At 40.2% G+C, this 17,803-nt stretch overlaps 1 protein-coding gene across 1 annotated transcript in view; it reads right to left on the bottom strand.

Moving 5' to 3' along the window:
* The window catches only part of LOC106919734 (contactin-4-like), a 242,313-nt gene that overhangs the window by 52,989 nt on the left and 171,521 nt on the right, over nucleotides 1-17,803 (bottom strand). Inside the window, exon 11 of the mRNA XM_088005312.1 lies at nucleotides 17,632-17,782. Coding sequence (XP_087861438.1) covers nucleotides 17,632-17,782 — 151 coding nt within the window. The remainder of the gene's footprint in view (nucleotides 1-17,631; nucleotides 17,783-17,803) is intronic.

Here is a 17,803-nt window from a genome sequence, read left to right as displayed (position 1 = left end):
GTGTATGGAAAAGGGACAAAAGTTTATTTTCTAAAGGAAATGAGACAAACATTTTTCAAAAAATATTAAATATAATGTGAGAGGAAATCTGATATTAAATGTCATTTGTTGTGTAATGCCATGTTAAAATGATTCATAAGCTCCTCAATAATCAAAGGGAAAATGTTTACTTGCGTTGCAACAATCAAACACTTGTAAGTGCTGGGCAACGTTTTTGCATGGTTTGCATGTCAAGTCCACATGTAGCTGGATATCTGGGAAAACAAATACATTTTTATGCACTTTGGGCTTTTATATCACTTTAATATCAAAAACTCAGCCCAAAATGGAGATTTGAGAAAACTCTGTATTTGTGTTTGCGTGTAAAAATGAGAAAACAGAGATTTAGGGTTCCACATATAACGCCCCAATAAAACAGTAAAACACGTATGGGATGGAACGGCATACCTGAGCACCTCTTGAAGTGCTCAATCTTTATCGTGTGAACTTTGCAAACTTTGAAGCTCATGTGAAGCTCGGTCTCCCTGAGCATTCAGTAAATACCGAAATGAGTCCAAATCTTTTCTCTTATGATGTCAAAATGTCCTGCATAGTTACAAAATGGCGTACAAAAAGCCGATTTGTTTTATAAAATTGATTTTGGGAAATTTTATTTTGATTCTGATTCGTAGTAAATGAGAATTGGGATTCTTATGTGAATTAATTTTCATTAACTATGGTTGTTTAGGAGAAACAAACTGGCTAAAATTACTTTATTTATATTTCATACAATACTTCTATATTTACTTGTATTTTTTGTATATATAGATTTTTATATTGGTTCTGCTCTGTCCTCTGTACTGCTGTAACAATGTAAATTTCCCCACTGCGGGATTAATAAAGGAATATCTTATCTTATCTTATCTTATCTTATCTTATCTTTGAATTTGTTGAAGTGTGGCCTGACCTGATAAAAAATCAGGTATTTGCTATGAAACTCTGATCAATGCATCTCTGTTCTGTTCCATCAGCTCAGTCTAAGTTTTACCTAAATTACCCAATGACTTAGATGGCACGGCAGTGACTGCCTATCTTTCATGTTTTTGTTGAGGTACCTGGAACTCTTGAGAAAAATGGCTTATCTTTGCTTTCTCAAGTGTATAGAACTAATAGAGTAGATTACAGAAGAAAGCCAGAAAAGCAATGTGGAATCTGTTCACTTTTTTCAAGTCTAATTACAGTTCAGTCCATCAATCCTTGAACTGAAAGCACTGTACCTTACAGATAATTATCACCAATCTGGTAGAAAATGCCAGCCTGACAGCCATCTTTTGGAAGTGTCAGTCACAGCCTAAAAACAAAATCACAAGTTCTTTTGTGCCCACTGTCGCAGTGAGCTCGTGCTTAAAGCTGAGCAAATGATTAAAAATGACTGACAGAAAATAAGCACTTGCATGCCAAATCTCCACAAAAGCACCACAGCTGCAAGCAGGGATACATACTGTTTCTTCTTATTAATAGGGGAGTAAGTTGCAGGCGGTGCAGCAGACGATTTCTTCCTCCTGTGGTTCATTGTGTGTAAAGTCTTGTCTCCAGGGCACCAACTAGCTAACACTGAAAAGTCTTTGGAAGTATCGTTGCTTTTCAGAAACATGGCTATAGGGCAGGGCTGTGACAAGGTTATTAATCTCCTATTCTATAAAATTCACAGCATAGCAGCTGCTCTGTTGTGTATTACCATAATGTAAACAGAGAAAATGCATTTTTCCAATAGCCTAGGCTGCTAAATGAAGTTTTCTCCCTATCTTTCATGTTTTTGTTTGTGCTAGATACAGCAGGAATCAGCAAGAGAGCAACGCCCATGTTCTGAGAGTAAGAGACTCCAAGTTAGATATCTTCCATATAAGCAACTTGATACAAGGTATCAAGTCAGGGGAAGATTTTAGTGTTCAATAGAAAACTGTATTTATTCATGCCATGCTATGACATGTCTGTTAATCAGTTAGGTCTTGAGGGCAAGGAAGAGTATTAGCAGGATAAACAAGTATAACAAAGTTGATCTGTTTAATCCTTTTAGGCTTTAAATGCCTGGATATTATACAACATTCTGGATTTGCCTCTGAAGTCTGACAGTAAAGTTGGGGAAAGCAGAGACTAATCTGACTATCCTGCCTACCTGGTCAACTAGGTAGGCAGGATAATGCTAATGCTAATGCTAATTGCCCACAGGAAGTGAGATGTGGAATCTGAGAAAAGAAGGAGGCATTCGTCCACATTTGAAGATGTCTTCAAATGTGGACAACCTTTGCTGGACTGCTGAAGGCATCAGATGTCGCCTTTGAAGGATGCAACCCCTTGATTTGGACAAACCCATTGATGGCAACAGTTGTAATTTGCCTGTGTTGTAAGCAAAGTGCCAGGTTCTGTAGCTGAGGATCAGGCTGCCAAGGTTCCTGTCTTCAGCAACAGTCCACCTTCCAAATTCCTGGACAAAGCACAAAAATTGAAGTATCTTGGGGTATTGTTAGCAAATGAGGGAAAAATGGGGCAGGAGAACAACATAGTCACATGGTGCTGCGTTGCAGTAATGTGAGCAGCAGCTCACATTACTGCACCATGACAGTACTGATCTGTCATGGTGAAGGGAGCTGAGTCAAAAGTTGAGACTCTCCTATCCTCATCTATAGTTACGAACTCTTGACAGTGACTGAAAGAACATGACGAGTGGCTGAAATGAGTTTCCTCCACAGGGTGTATGGACTCCCCCTTAGCGATAGGCTTCAGAGTAGAGCCACTGCTCCTCCGCATTGAGAGGAACCAGTTGAGATGATTTAGGCTGATGAGGCGTTCGAGGCAGATCCCATTGGGAGACCCAGAGGAAAACAATTCTACAGTTTTAAACCCAGAACATTTTAAAACCTCAATATTGATAACTTATACTAAGATGGTGGGCATTTGTTTCATGTTAAATTTCTTTTCATAAGAATTTAGATTTATTGTTGTGATAAATTCTAATTTACGACGTTAAAAAAAGAAAAAAAAAACTGTATTGTCGGGATTGTTACTTTCACTATTTTCTCCATTGTTTCTTCATTGATAGTATCAAAAATCCAATTAATTTGAAAATATGATATGATAAACACAATTACTATGTGTTGGTTTGGTTTAGTGATTCAAGTCACACTTAATTACCTACGTGGTTTCCTAAAGATGTATTATACATTTTTCCAGGAGCAGTATTTATGTTTTTGGGGTTGTGAATGCTCTCCCATGCAGTCATAGTTATACAGTTATCTAAAATAATAAATAATTCTTATCACCACTTTTATTGTTACCACAATAGTTCCACAAAATATCAAGGTTAAGTCCATATCACCCACTGCTGCATTCTACATAAAGCTACTTGAAAAATAGTATTTCCTTGATTTGAGGCCATCTTATGAAACAAGCCAAACAGTCTAATTCCTTTCCATGGAGGATGATGTGATTGTGGTGGTAATTGCACGTGCGAGGGGAAGAAATTTATCGGCCCTGGGCAGAGGGGGATTTGTGCATGCACTTCCAGAAGATTCCTCTAATCACAAATCGCGGCTGTGCTTTATTCCCCTTCCAGAGATATTCATCTGTACTCGTGTGCTGAGGTTTCCCTTCAGGAATAAAGAGAACACACATGTTTCACAGGAAATTGTCAGAGGAACCAAGATGGATTACACATGCTGCACCAGTGGATTCACACTTTGAAAAATGATATCAGCCACCATCTCCCAGATAAAAATAATCCCAGCAAGCCGTACATGGGATGCAGGAGGAATAGAAGAGAGTTTTCTGACTTAATCTCAGAAAACATTTCAGAATTCACTTTATTGCAGTTTAAAGATTTATTTGAGTTTATTCAAAAAAATCTTTCTTAGTTTTTCTTAAAAAAAAACAAAACAAAACAAACAAAAACAAACAAGGCCAGTTGGAAAAGAGAGAGGAGGAAAATAGGAGCTAATTCAACAACTGCTCAGTCAGTTTGATGGATGAAAATGTGGTGTTACATGATGTGAAGTCTTACAACTCTATTCTGCCCCTGAATGGCACACTGGGATGTAGATGAAAATAAGATTCATCTTGAAATTGGTTTGTTTGTCTCTAAATACAGCAATGCCTGGTAGCAGTGACTGAAACACAAAAGTTAGCTCAGATTATCTTTATAAAAGCACAAGAGAGATCAGAGATCAAAAGCTACTTAAATGTTTAATTTACATTTTCACAAACCTAACATTATCACTCATTCTGCTTGTAAACGTGAAGACAGACTTCATGCAGTGATGATGTGATGATATGTTGACATCAGGAGATGCAATAATGTGTTCATAAGAACAAGACAAGATGTTTTCAATAAACTAAGAATTTCCAGTTTTTTGGTTTGTTTTCAAAAGTAGAGAAGATTTATCTCTAACAGATTGTGTGTTAAAGACTCTGTCCTGACCCAATGACCTTTGCCACATGTCGTCCCCCTCTCACATTACCTATAGAGCCAATAAAAGCTTTCAAAAAAGAATCTGACATGAATTATCTGAGCCATATTGGATCAAACTGAATCAGTTATTGGTCTGTCTGCTTGCCAATCGTTCCTGGTAGACACCATGGTCATTTTGTATTACAGGCAGTACTTGAAAATCAAATCCATCCATTTCAGTTCACCATGGTCTAAATTTCATTACCTGCTCATCTGGAAACCTATTAGTATAAAGTACACCCCACTGAAAAACAAATGTCACTAAAATCACGGTGAAGACACAAACAGTCTTACTTTTAACGCATTAGCTGTCTTTGACAATACTCTGTTCAGTAGATGAACATCTACTACGACGTTTCCCAGCAACATGCAGCGTCTAAGAGTGTGTTCTTTTCCAGCTAAGTCACAAGTTACAAGGAAACAGCAAGACGAATTGAAAACCAGACTGGCATTTTGTTTTACAGACAGTTAACTCTATGATGACATTAGAATGGTTCATGTGAAGTCTTATGAGCTTGAGTGACTAATGACAGCGAAAGGCAAATCACAAACCTACAAACGGGGCGCTATAGCGACAGCAGCGACAATGACAAAAGTTCAATAATGCCCGTGTGTGAACGTCTACATGTGAGAGTTCCAAATTTGACATGCACAGATTTCACTAGTCGATTTGCTGGAGGAGAGCAAGCAGTTGTCACCTTGTTGAACAAGTTCTGAAGGAAATGAATGGAGAGGAAGCTACGCTGCCCTCTGTGTGTAAAAACCCTTTAGTCTGGCTAGCTTGTTTAAACTTTTCACTAAAACCAGTAGACCTTAATGAGGACTATAAACAGAAAAATTAGTTTTCAATGCCTAAAATCCACAACAGCAATGTGCTCATACTCATCAAAACTCACCAATAAATAACCCCATGGAAACTTCAAACTAGCATGTAGTACGCCATGAAAATCAACACCAATCCAGACATTAGTGGGACAGTAAAGTGTTAATTTGAAATACTTTGAAAACTTCGCAAGTTACATTTGTTCCCATTAATCTTGGAACATGAATGGGAACAAATGAATAAAAAGAGGATGTCAGTTATAAAGGCAGTCTAGTAGTACAACTAGTACCGACCAATGAAACCATTTACCTGAGTTTCCCTCCTAAAGAAAAGCAGATTTCAGCCCGTCGAGGTCTGAAGCAACCAATAAGATTATTTCCACCTCCTGAGCAGCTCTAACTCTGACACATGTTTGGATAAATAAAACATTTAATCTGCAGCACCAATGTGTATGTGTGCGTGTGTGTGTGTGTGTGGGGGGGTGTGTGTGTATGTGTGTGTGTGTGCGCGCACTTCTGAACAGTGCTCTGTGTGTGTGTGTGTGTGTGTGTGTGTGTGTGTGTGTGTGTGCGTGTGTGTGTGTGTGTGTGTGTGTGCGTGTGTGTGTGTGTGTGTGCACTTCTGAACAGTGCTGGGTGTTGTCTGCAACTGGCAGCATCAGCAAAGCACTAATCCTCACTTTGCTTCCATTCTCAGCATCGAGGTGGGGGGCGGTTGCAGACCGAGCTCCTCGCATCTCTTTTGAGAGAAAGAAAAAAGCGCAGAGGTGTGTGTGGCGGCCTGGCAGAAATGAAAAGACACAGTCAACTGTCCGGCGGCGCCGCCTTGTCAGGTAGCACACCTCGACTGGAGGCGAGGTGATGAAAGAAGGCCTTGTGGGTGCAGAAGCTTTCAGTATTCAGCCTCAGCGTCTCTCACTCACCGCCAACCTCCAAGGAGATTTGGAGCCCCTCTTTACAAGCAGATGTTCCATTAGAGCCAAATGGGGGGAAATTGGAGATTTGATGGGAAATAAATGCGAAGTGACTTTTAAACATGATAAACACTGTGTTTTTTTGATGAACGTAACAGCGTGCGTCCTGAGAAATGAGGAGTCTGAAATAGCGCCGGTGGACCATCCGTTCACGCAGATCATTAAATTATACCATTTATTATTACACCTGTTTCCCTACAGCGTATATTATTTCAAAGTCTTCATAAAATTAAGCCCTGAGACATGTGACAGGATTCTTATTAAAATCTCCTCAAACGGCGTAGCGGCATAAGGGAAGAAAAGTGTGATAAAGGAAATTAGTACGATAAGTAAATTAGTGCAAAGTTCAACCCTTATGCCTCTTCAGCAGCGTTGGTGTTCTCTTGACACTGATTCTTTCTGGAGTGCAGCTTTCTGAGCAGATGGGCTTCTAAACATTTACTCATGCTGTTCTCTTCAGCTCACCCCCCCACAGGGGTTCTGTGAGACTTCAGTCTGGGGGACCAAGGCAGCCACAGCAGTATTGTCCCCTGAAAGATTTTTAGTTTTCAGGTTACAATCAGAAGACAGCAGACTTTTATTCTATTTCAAATACCTTTGGCATAAATGGACTGTAGCACTTTCCTGACTGCACACATATTTATAACCCAATACACAGATTGGCAGGCAATTCAACTTGTGGCAGGAAGCTGGAATTGAACCTACAACCTTCAGGTCACAAGACAACACTCAGGGTGCATTCACACCAGTCCTGTTTATGCCGCTCCAGTTTGTTTGTTTAGAAAGTCTGATTCGTTTGCAGACGTTTAATGCACAACTGAACTCTGATGCAGACTAAAAGAGAGAACTTTGGTCTTGGTTTGGTTGAAGTGAAATCTGGAGCATATGTGTGAATGGAGACCGCTCCTAAAGCAGGAAGTTGACCAAAGGGCAAGAGATTCTGGGTAAATACAACCAAAACTTTGCACTCAGTGTCTTCTTCAGAGGTTTTTGTGTCAAATCCTTCACTGGTTCTCTTTACTGCCTCACCTCCAGGATTTTGAGAAAACAAACCACACCAGCTGAATATGTGACAAATGTTGGAACTTTGGCCCCCAGTGTATCTGGTGTGAAAACACCCTAAATGTGTATTTTGAATGTAGGAATCTTTTCTAGGGACCTTGGCTGTTTCCTTGGTCTGAACTTACACCCACACAAATTTACCCTTCGAAGAAGATTAAAAGTGTGAAGATTCAATTCCAAAAAGCCAGTAAAATTCATTTCAAAGTGATTGTTAAGGATACCAACAATAATGCTACAACAGATTTTGTTAAAAACAATTATTAATGTGGGGTTTTATGAAAGTAACATAAGGTTAGGAAAGCTGAATCACTTATTTTGAGATTACATGTAGCAAATTAGTTGCTCCTTGCGTGGTTTCCTATTAGCTTTAAACATTCAAAGACATGAGGTGAAGTACCAAACAAATGTAGCTCAGGATTTCTAAACTGCTCCAGGCGACAATATGAGCCAGAGAACATCCTGATACCAACATCTGTCATGCTCACTGATTAATCTGCTGCTGCTCATTCTGTGAAATGTGCACCAAAAATGGATCAACAGTTCAAAGCAGAAACAAGCAAGGATAAAACTCACATCTAAACTTATTAATTCAAAAACTTGTGAAACCAAGATAAACAATTAAAAAAAAAGCCTGAATATAAAAAAGGTAAATTATAATTTTTGGCACTAACTTCCCCAGAACTATTTGATTTAATTTCAGAATCTATTGCGAAATATCACCATGTTTGTGTGTATAGCTGCTAAGATGCGCCCATATCTTAGTTTACTTCAAATAAGACAAAACTAACTTTCAAGTAGCTTTTCATGTTTTAATAAGTCCTTAATATTGATTAAGACAGAAAAAGTATCAGTTCCACTGGCAGATCATTCTATTTATGGAAAAATACCTCATCATAAGTAGGTTTGTCATGGTAACAGTAATTATCACAACAAATGATAATATTGTTGTTTTGAGACCATTTACACAAATATAATGATAATGCAAGTTTGCCTTCTTAAAGAGTAATAAACTTTAGTTTTGCACCGATGGAAGACATTTTAAATATCCAAAATAAAACACATCAACCAAAAACAATAAATAACATGAAAATAAAACCCCCCACAAACATCAGAAACTGTAAATACATTGCCCATCAAAACATCAGATTAATTTGTTATACAATTAACTGATTAATTGCTTATTGTGACAGGATTGGTCACAAATAAGGTTTAGTGTTTTTACTGTATTCTTGTACTTTCTGTGATGGGGTGTCAAACTTGGATGACGCCTACATGAACAGAGTCAAAGGTCCAATGCAGATGTTTGTCTTAGGACAGAAACATGGAGTATTTGTCCATGTGTTTAATGCGGAAGGCAGCAATGCAGACTCAACGCTGCAGCTTGTGAAACAACAGCTGATTGAACTCGCCTGCCGTGAGCAACTTGACACACTCCATTTCTCCTCAGTAGTGACACATTCAAATGCTGTTGCAGGCTGGTGTGTGAGGCTGGCAGGGCCCGCTCCCATCCTGATCAGCAAGACCTGCTCCACTCTGCGCTCTCAGCTGCTTTGTTCCAGCTGATGTCATCTAAACCTCATCCCTGCAGGGTTGTCTGGGGTAGATAAGACATACCCTCCTTCTACCAAAAAAAAAAAAAGAAAAGAAAAGCAAGGCTGCTGCTATGAAGATGGATTATCCAGCTGGTGACACAGGTTCCCTTTCTGCTGGAGCCACTCTGGAGTGCTAACGCAATTAAGGCAATTAATCTTCAACAAAAGGGGTTCACAGCTACCTCTAATGATTTTGCACCTTTCTGCACAGTTGTGTAACCATGCAGACCGGCGCAGACATGCATGCACGCAACTGCTCATGCACACAAACGTAATTATTTCATCAGGGTCGTACACAGTACACCACAAAGGCATGCAGAAACGCAATTCAAAGCTTATACCACACAGCTAATGAGTAAGAAATTTTTTTTTTATTTGGCTCCGTCATTTGCAGCGTAATCATCTGGACAGTGGGCTGTGCTTACAATAGCGGTGTGAAGCATGGGGGAGAGGCTGCGGGTGGGCAGCGAGTCTTCCAAACTTAACTGGAAATTAACAGCACAAGAGATTGGTGGTGTATGATTTACCGCTCCGGGTAAGAACAAACAACTAACAAACCAAAAACTAACCGAGGCTGAAGTCAAACACTCTGTGTTACATATTAGAGAGAACAAAATGTGTCAAAACTTGACTTTGTGCCTCCTTTTATCTCCTAGATGTGGAGGCAGGTTTGCTTCTAAAATACTGCTCAACAAGGTCATCAAAATCAATGGAACTGAGGTGGTTTATACAGGCGTGTGGCATCACAGCTGTCCGTAGTGCTGTGAACAGTATTCAGGGCTTCTGCTGGTTCCACCAACTAAAACTGAAGACTTTTTAAGACCATTGTGAGTGGAATTTAAAGAAGCAGTATTATGTAAAATTGACTTTTTTAGATTTACATCAATGAGTTATAATATACCCTCATCAAAGACATATCTGGAATGTTACCTTGATTCTTTAATTTCCATGGCGACCATTCAGCTGAGCAAAACACCTCAGTGGACCTACCTCCACCTTCAAGGCACAGCTCCTCCTCAGACCTGCAGTTTCCAAGTTTCCGCCTCACAGAGCAGCTCTCCCTGCAACTCCCCCAATCAGCTCCTCCAGACTAGCCATGAGCAATTAGCAACACCTGATGGAACCCCACATCTACTGAGGTCATTATATGAGCTACTTCTCAGAGCAATGCTGGTAAAACCATTAAAGGGTTAAAAGAGGAGTCATGTTGTGATGACTTCCTGAAGGTGGAGTTTTCAGAGAGAGCAGGAGTTTCTTAAAGAAACAGAAGTATTAAATTAGGAAGTAAATTTTCATTCAAGTCATATTTGATATAAAAAAATTCCCTTCTCACCCTCCGTGGGGGGTCTCTCTCTCTCTATCTATCTATCTATCTATCTATCTATCTATATATATATATATATATATATATATATATATATATATATATATATATATATATATATATATATATATATATATATATATATATATATATCTCATCCTCTGAGCTCAGGTCCTCTACCAGAGGCCTGGGAGCTTGAGGGTCTGATGTTGTTCCTGGGATCTGTTTTAGCCACTGCTCCAGTTTGGGGACCTTCCATGCATGGTTAGCAGCTTCCGAGTCTTAACATCCATGGTCTTTATCTCTTCCATTGGCCAGCTAATTAGTCCTGCAGGGTATCTGATTACTGGTAAGGCATAGCTGTCTATCACACGGATCTTGTTCTTGCCATTGAGCTGGCTTCTCAGGACTTGCCTTATTCGTTGGAGGTATTTGGCTGTGGCTCCTTTCCTTGTGACCTCATCGAGGTTGCCATTTGCTTGTGGTATTTCCAGATACTTGTAACTGTCCTCAATGTCTGCTATTGTTCCTTCTGGGAGTGAGACCCCTTCTGTGTGGACGACCTTCCCTCTTTTTGTAACCATCCGACCACACTTCTCTAGTCCGAATGACTGACATCCCATTGTCAGTGCTGTAGATCCTGGTGGTGTGGATCAGTGAGTAGATGTCTCGCTCTTGGCGTACAGCTTGATGTCATCCATGTAGAGGAGGTGACTGATGGTGGCCCCATTCTTGAGTCGATGTCCGTAGCCAGTCTTGTTGATGATTTGGCTGAGGGGGTTCAGGCCTATGCAGAACAGCAGTGGGGTCTCCTTGGTATACACCACATTTGATGGACACTTGTGCAAGTGGTTTGCAGTTGGCTTCAAGGGTGGTTTTCCACATCCCCATTGAGAGACAGGTAAGTAACCCTCTGACTAGGGCAGTGTTTCTCAACCCTGGTTCTCACCGTCCCCCTGTCCTGCATGTTTTAGGTATTTCCCTTCTGCCACACACCTGAATTGTATCTCTGGGTGATTAGAGATAATTGATGGTCATGCAATCATTTGAATCAGCTGTTCTGGAATAGAGGCACATCTAAGACATGCAGAGCAGGGGGGCGGTGAGTACCAGCGTTGAGAAACACTGGTTACTTGAGTAGTAACATTCCAATAGAACCATGTTTTCACCTCTCGCCCACTTCCGTCTTGTTCCAGTAGCCCATTTTTCATCAAGGTGGTCTGGTTCCCCAACACCCAACGCAGACCTTGTTTGGCCAGGCGACATCTGAGCCAGCGTGTCGTGCATATCAATGTCTCTCATGGTATGAGGTAGGCAGCAGCGCAAAGGGTTTTTGCCTAAGGACCCACAGTGGATAGCTCAATTTGACTGTTGTATCTTTGCCCTGACCCGGATTCGAACCTGGGTCTCCTGGGGGAAAGTCGGGTGACTTACCCGTATATATAGCATTTTTATAACTGAAGTTAATATAGCTCCTTGATTGTGCGATAAAATGGCATAACATATATAACTTTATAGAATTATAACATGATGCAAAGCTCAAAAAGGTCAATTTTGCATAATACTGCCCCTTTCAAAGCAGTTCAATAACTCAGATGAACCAAGCAGAACCAGTTCATTTTGACCTGATGAATTTCATGAGGGTTCAACTCCTGTGCAACACAAACATCTCATAACATTTCGAACATTAAGCCATGACACAAAAACAAGAAACTTGGTAAATAACATTCATTAGTCAAAATGCAAAAAGCAGAAGTAAGTCAAAATTTCAGACATTATGATATGACTTAGCGCCGTAGTGAACCCAAAGCCAGGACAGATTTTACTGAGAGTGCATTTAAAAGGCAGATTGGTCCAATGATTACCGCAGCAGATGCTGAGCATTTTTCCTTGTGATGTGCACAACAGCGTGGTGCGAGTGTGCATATGATGCGGATGAGCAAAGAAGCAGATAATAGGCAAGAGAGACAAGGAGAGACACAATCAGCACATTCAGCACAATCAGGAGCTAACACGTGTTTTCAAGCTACGTAAACAGCTTTTCTAATTCCTGGCTGGCTGCAGCCTCTGGGATAGAAATCATTTCAATATGAACCAGTGTGGACTGAGTTGAGTTGTGATTGTGAAGCTCTCTTTAATTTAGGAGCAGCCTCAGACTACCAGGTAGTCTGAGACTCAGATCATTTATTTAAGGGCAACAAGCCGATTACAGATCTTCAACCTGACGCTCAAACCAACAAAATAAAAGCAGAAAATCAAGTAAGTGTTAAAATATGCTAAAGTTGATCTTTGTTTTAAAATATTGTTACATATTGCTTTAAAGTGTGACTGCTCTCTCATGCAGAGTCATACAAACTTCTAATGTACATAATTAATATACATGAATTATGTACATTAGATTCTGCTCTAATGTAAACCTTCATGGTAGGAAGGTTTACAAAAATGTAAATTGTATTCATTCACCTTCCTGTTTTAAAACTTTGAAAGCAAGGACAAAAACTGAATGGATGGATGAAATTTCTTCTTTTTTGTGACACTTAAATTAATGATGAGTTCACTGACCAGAGGAACAAGCCCTTCTAAAACCAAGCTGACCCTATTAGAAGTCATAATTTCTCCCATTGGTAAATCTGGAAATGATTGTAAGTAACCATTAGTTTTGGAGTAATTTCCCCAGTCACACCCTGACCTGAACTCACTTAACTAGAACTTGTCTGGCAACATGAAGTAGGCTGAAAGCTCTAAAAAAACCATATCATATTTCAATCTAAAGAAATTCAAAAACAGATGAAAAACAAAGTTTGCATCATCTGCATATCTGGAAAGACTTTCAAAGCCATTTCTAAGGTTTTGAGGAATCCAGGACTAAGATAACTAAAGCAAAATGACAGATTTCTGCAATATAATGCAAAATAACTGGGTTCAAAAGTCAAGGGAAATATGGGATAAAATCATTTTAGAACCATTAATTAGTTCACCTGATATATGTGACAAGGTTATCATAGTTAACTAAACTAACAAAATAACAAAATGTGTGTGTGTGTGTGTGTGTGCGTGTGTGTGTGTAGGTGTGTGTGTGCGTGTGTGTGTGTGTGTGTGTATGGTTGTTTGTGTTGCACTGATGTCCCAGATGACCCTGCCTCTCGCCCGTTGACCACTGGAGACTAGCACCAGCACCCTTTATGACCCCATTAGGGATAAGCACTAGAAAATAAATGTATGTATGTATGTATGTATGGATGGATGGATGGATGGATGGATGGATGGATGGATGGATGGATGGATGGATGGATGGATGCTGTTACAACAACATAACAGGGAATTAGATGTGGAACTACAAATACTTTTCCTTTTTTTTGTGAGTATCTAACTATGAATAATAAATTCTGAGCTTTTTAAGACTTTTCCAACAGTATATTAACAGAAGACAAAAAATGCAAGACGCAGATGAATTTGATGAAAATAAATTCCGCCAAAGCACCATTAACAACAGCTCTGATTGGTTAATCACTCTGTCGCGACGGCTGTTTAACACTCCAGTCCCAGACATTTGAAATCACTCTGAACAATAAACTCAAATCAACAGATTCAAAAAGGTCTGAGTGCAGCGTGATTGAAGTGGCACAGGGCAACTGAAGGGCACCAAGAGCAAAACCACTATGCAAATCCCCCTTCCACTTTTGTTTGACAAGCAACAACACTGCTTTGTGTATATGCAAAACCTTGGCAAGACGCTGAGCACACAGCCCTGCTGTCGGAGCGAAGCCGCGCTCGGGTGCTGACACCCACTGGGTGACCCCCCCCTGCCAGCAGTGACGCTTTAGGGCCAGACTTCACACTTCATCCAGACAGACACACTCCAATGTTACGTGAAGCAGACAATCACATCGCCGAGGTCACGCAAGGTCGGACTATGGGATCACCCTCTGCTCCTCTGAAGCTTGGCAGCGTGTCAGGAGTGGACTCATTTGATTTCTGGAGCCTCCACCCTCCCCACTGAGGTGAAAACTACTTGATTAGCACTTTGAATTTACTCAGCAGCTGGTCTGTTTGGCCCCCACCAAAGAGCTGCTGATAAAACACAGTGGATCCCATTATCCATTACTCAGTTAGGCCTCACGCTGTTCTCTTCCTCTCAGCCGGCTGCTACCACATGTGAGGAGAGCCTTGGAATCCCTCTGGAGATAGAATGAAGAATTTCCCTGCATTTCAAAATGCACTGCTAGACTCTTTGAAAACACCCCACAAGTTAAGTTTAGGCATTACACAGCAATTCAAGAAAGGTGTCATATTACAAATTCAAAACTATTCCTATTAAAGAACTCCATTTGCTAAACCAACAACATGGTGGCCATTGGTGCACAGCTTTTCTGTAGCGATGAAACAGATAAAAAATATTGCTTTGTTGTTCCCTGGCTGCGTTGGCATTTCAGCCTCCTATTGATTTTGTAATATATCTTGTGTTACATTTCACTAAATCATTTTGAAATGTACCTTGGGTATATGAATTTAAAACACCTGCATCGTATCTCTAACTTACCTTCAAATCCTGGTTTGGAAACTTATATCAAAATAACTCAGCAAAGTAATTCATATCTCTGTCATCGCAATATTGGAATTTTAAGATCTAGAATGATTGCATAAAACACAAAACAGTTTACTGAGATGGTAATGTGGAGTCCTTGTAAGAGAACTTGTAGAAACAGGAAAGTAACTGGCTTAATTTATTAGACCACCTATAAACTTCTGATTTTTAAGATATTAATAAATAAATCTCTCACATGTTCTCTCATTATTATGGTATTTAGAAGGCAGAACTTATTTTCTAACTTGCCTAAAACAAGCCTTAACTTAACTCTGATTTAACTTCAGACAGAAAAAAGGTGCATGTGTCTCTATTGGCAAAACTCCCACCTTATGTAGCTAATTTTACAAACTTTGTATTTCTATCTCTTTGTTTTCTCTGCCCGTCCAAAGCAGTAAAAATCTACAGCTACAATGTGGTCAGGAAACTCATGCATGGAAGGAGAAAACAAGCAAACTACACACAGAAAAGTCCTAGTAGAGATCAGAACAGGACTGTTGTATCGATTGCACATCAGTAACCTTTGATGAACATTGCTTCTCTTTTGTGAGTGCAACAGAAAATGAACTGGTCTAGACTGAGAGGGAACACTGCATTGCTCATTGTGGTCGTAGAACTCCAGGTCAGCACTTTTCTTCTTTGCAGTGATACAGGTGAGTGTGTGACAGTTTGTCCAACTAGTCTAAAAGTGTGACATTTGACGGCGTTCTGTGTAGTGTGTGAAAGTGATAGTGATGTATTAGTAACACTGTTCCCTTCATACCAGTTATATGATTCATGAACAGCTGCATTACCAGATATTCATTCCAACTTTGGCTCCACCATTTCTGACATTTTCCACTCGTTCTGTTTTAAAGTTTTTATTGACGGTATTTCCAGGCAGTACTGAGAAACAAAGTTATTTGGGTCAGGATGGCATGTTTACATTTTCAGAATAAAGTATGAAATCCTTGTCAGGATTTGACCTGCAGCTTAAACTGGGATAGTTTTAAAAATTCAGGATCTTCAGGTAGTGGAGAAAACAATAAATAGTATAAACCGTGGGGTGTATTTGATACCCCTCAGTAAAATGCAGTGCAAATAATTACATTCAGAAGTCACCTAATTGCTAGAGATTGGGACTGAATTTCAAAGTTTTGTTGTTAGAGGAAACCAGGAACAAACAGCATTGTGAAGACCAGCAAATGCATTATGTTTGAACATCTCCTAACATACGAAAAGTATGGGACAACTCCAAATCTACCAAAATATGGCTAAACTCACCAACTGGACATGCACAGCAATAAGACTCTCACTATCCATGGATGGCTGAGATTTCATCGTTGAGTAAACTGATTTCCTACCTTTTGCCCTCAAGATAGTTCCAACTAATAACCTTATCACCCTCAGTGTGGCATACTAAATAGTTTGATATGAACACTGTTCCTGCAAACAAGCTTACTGTGCGACACTGAGTACATGGTCATAAAGATTGGCCTATGCACAGACATGTCTGGTGGACATCTGCTTTGAGTACTCATTGATTCTGCCTTGAATACACACAGACCTCCACGGTGAAGTAGACATGAGTATGAGAGAGCCTTTAATCTGAAAAGAAGTCAAGAGGCCCTTGGTACATACAAGGACATACTGTATATATTCTTCGAGCAGGGGGACGAGCAGTCACTGGTTGAACCACAGACGGTTGAGATTTCATAGGTGAAAGTACCGACTTTCTACATTTCTCATGGCAAATTTCTTTAATTCTCACAGTGCTAATGGAAACATGCAAGATTGTTTAGTTAATTGGGCATCTAGCACCGTTTCTTCTTCACTGGACAACTGTTACTCGTGCAAAGTGGCAGTCTGGTTGATTGTACCGACTCGCCCTCATCAGCTCTGTGTCTGTCGCATACAAAACAGCTGGATGTGAGCACTGTTCCCATACTGAGTGCATGATCGAAAAATGTACCTATGCGTAGACGTCTGTCAGTTACCCACTTTGAGCCCACTTTGACTACACACCAACTTCCACACAGTGGATGCCCAAGTATGGATGCCTTAAGCCTGGAGGAGCTGCACAGATCTACAGCTCAGGTATGTCACTCTATTCACTAGACAAGTATCAGCTGTGCACCACACCAATCTGACTTTTATGGAAGAGTTGGAAAGTGTTGAAACAAAGGCATAAGAAGTCATAAGCCATGTAGGGGTCACAGAAAAAAAACGAACATTGAACAACACCCTAAGCTTATCATTCTCTCAGTAAAACATGGTGGCAGCAACATTTTCCTGTAGAGGATGCCTTTCTTTATAGGAGACAGGAGAAACTGATGGTGTCTGATAGCAAGATGCACACTTCCTGGTGGAAATTCTGTTAGAAGCAGCAAAAGACTTAAAACTGCAGCTTTACCTTCAAGATGGACCATCAGCCAAACTCTACAGAACAGTTTCAATCAAAGCATCTTGAAGAGTTATACCAACCCAGTCCAGATCCAACTGAGAATTTGTGGAGTTACCTGAGAACTGATGTTAAAGAGTTGTATCTGTAACCATGGAGAAAAGTAGTTCTACAAGGTAACTTGAGGGGTTAAACAGAATGCAGAGAAATGCTTTCCTTCCACTTTTCAACCCTAAGCAGCTTCATGTTCATCTGTTAGGCCATCTTCATTTTGTTCAAACACAGATCCACACAATTTGTTGTTGCCTGGCTGAGATTCTTGCTAATGGTAATGACCACATATGTGGGTAAATCTCCAGCAGTTCTGGCAGAGACAGAAGCAACCAAACCGCGTGAAACGTTGTTTTACCTGCTGCTCCCCTCCAGGGGTTCGCTGCCCTTCCGCCATGAGATCACGCCCCAAGGAGACATCTTGGGCTTGCACTCAATGAGGATGTCTCCTCCCACTTTCACCAGCGTCTGACTCTTCAGTTGATTGTGAGAAAAATCTGGGGCAACAGCTGAGAGAAGAGAATTGCAAC

The sequence above is a fragment of the Poecilia mexicana genome, unplaced genomic scaffold, assembly GCF_051168715.1.
Source record: "Poecilia mexicana isolate PSO_F unplaced genomic scaffold, ASM5116871v1 scaffold_5, whole genome shotgun sequence".
Taxonomy (NCBI): Eukaryota; Metazoa; Chordata; class Actinopteri; order Cyprinodontiformes; family Poeciliidae; genus Poecilia; species Poecilia mexicana.
This window is presented reverse-complemented; position numbering and strand designations above follow the sequence as displayed.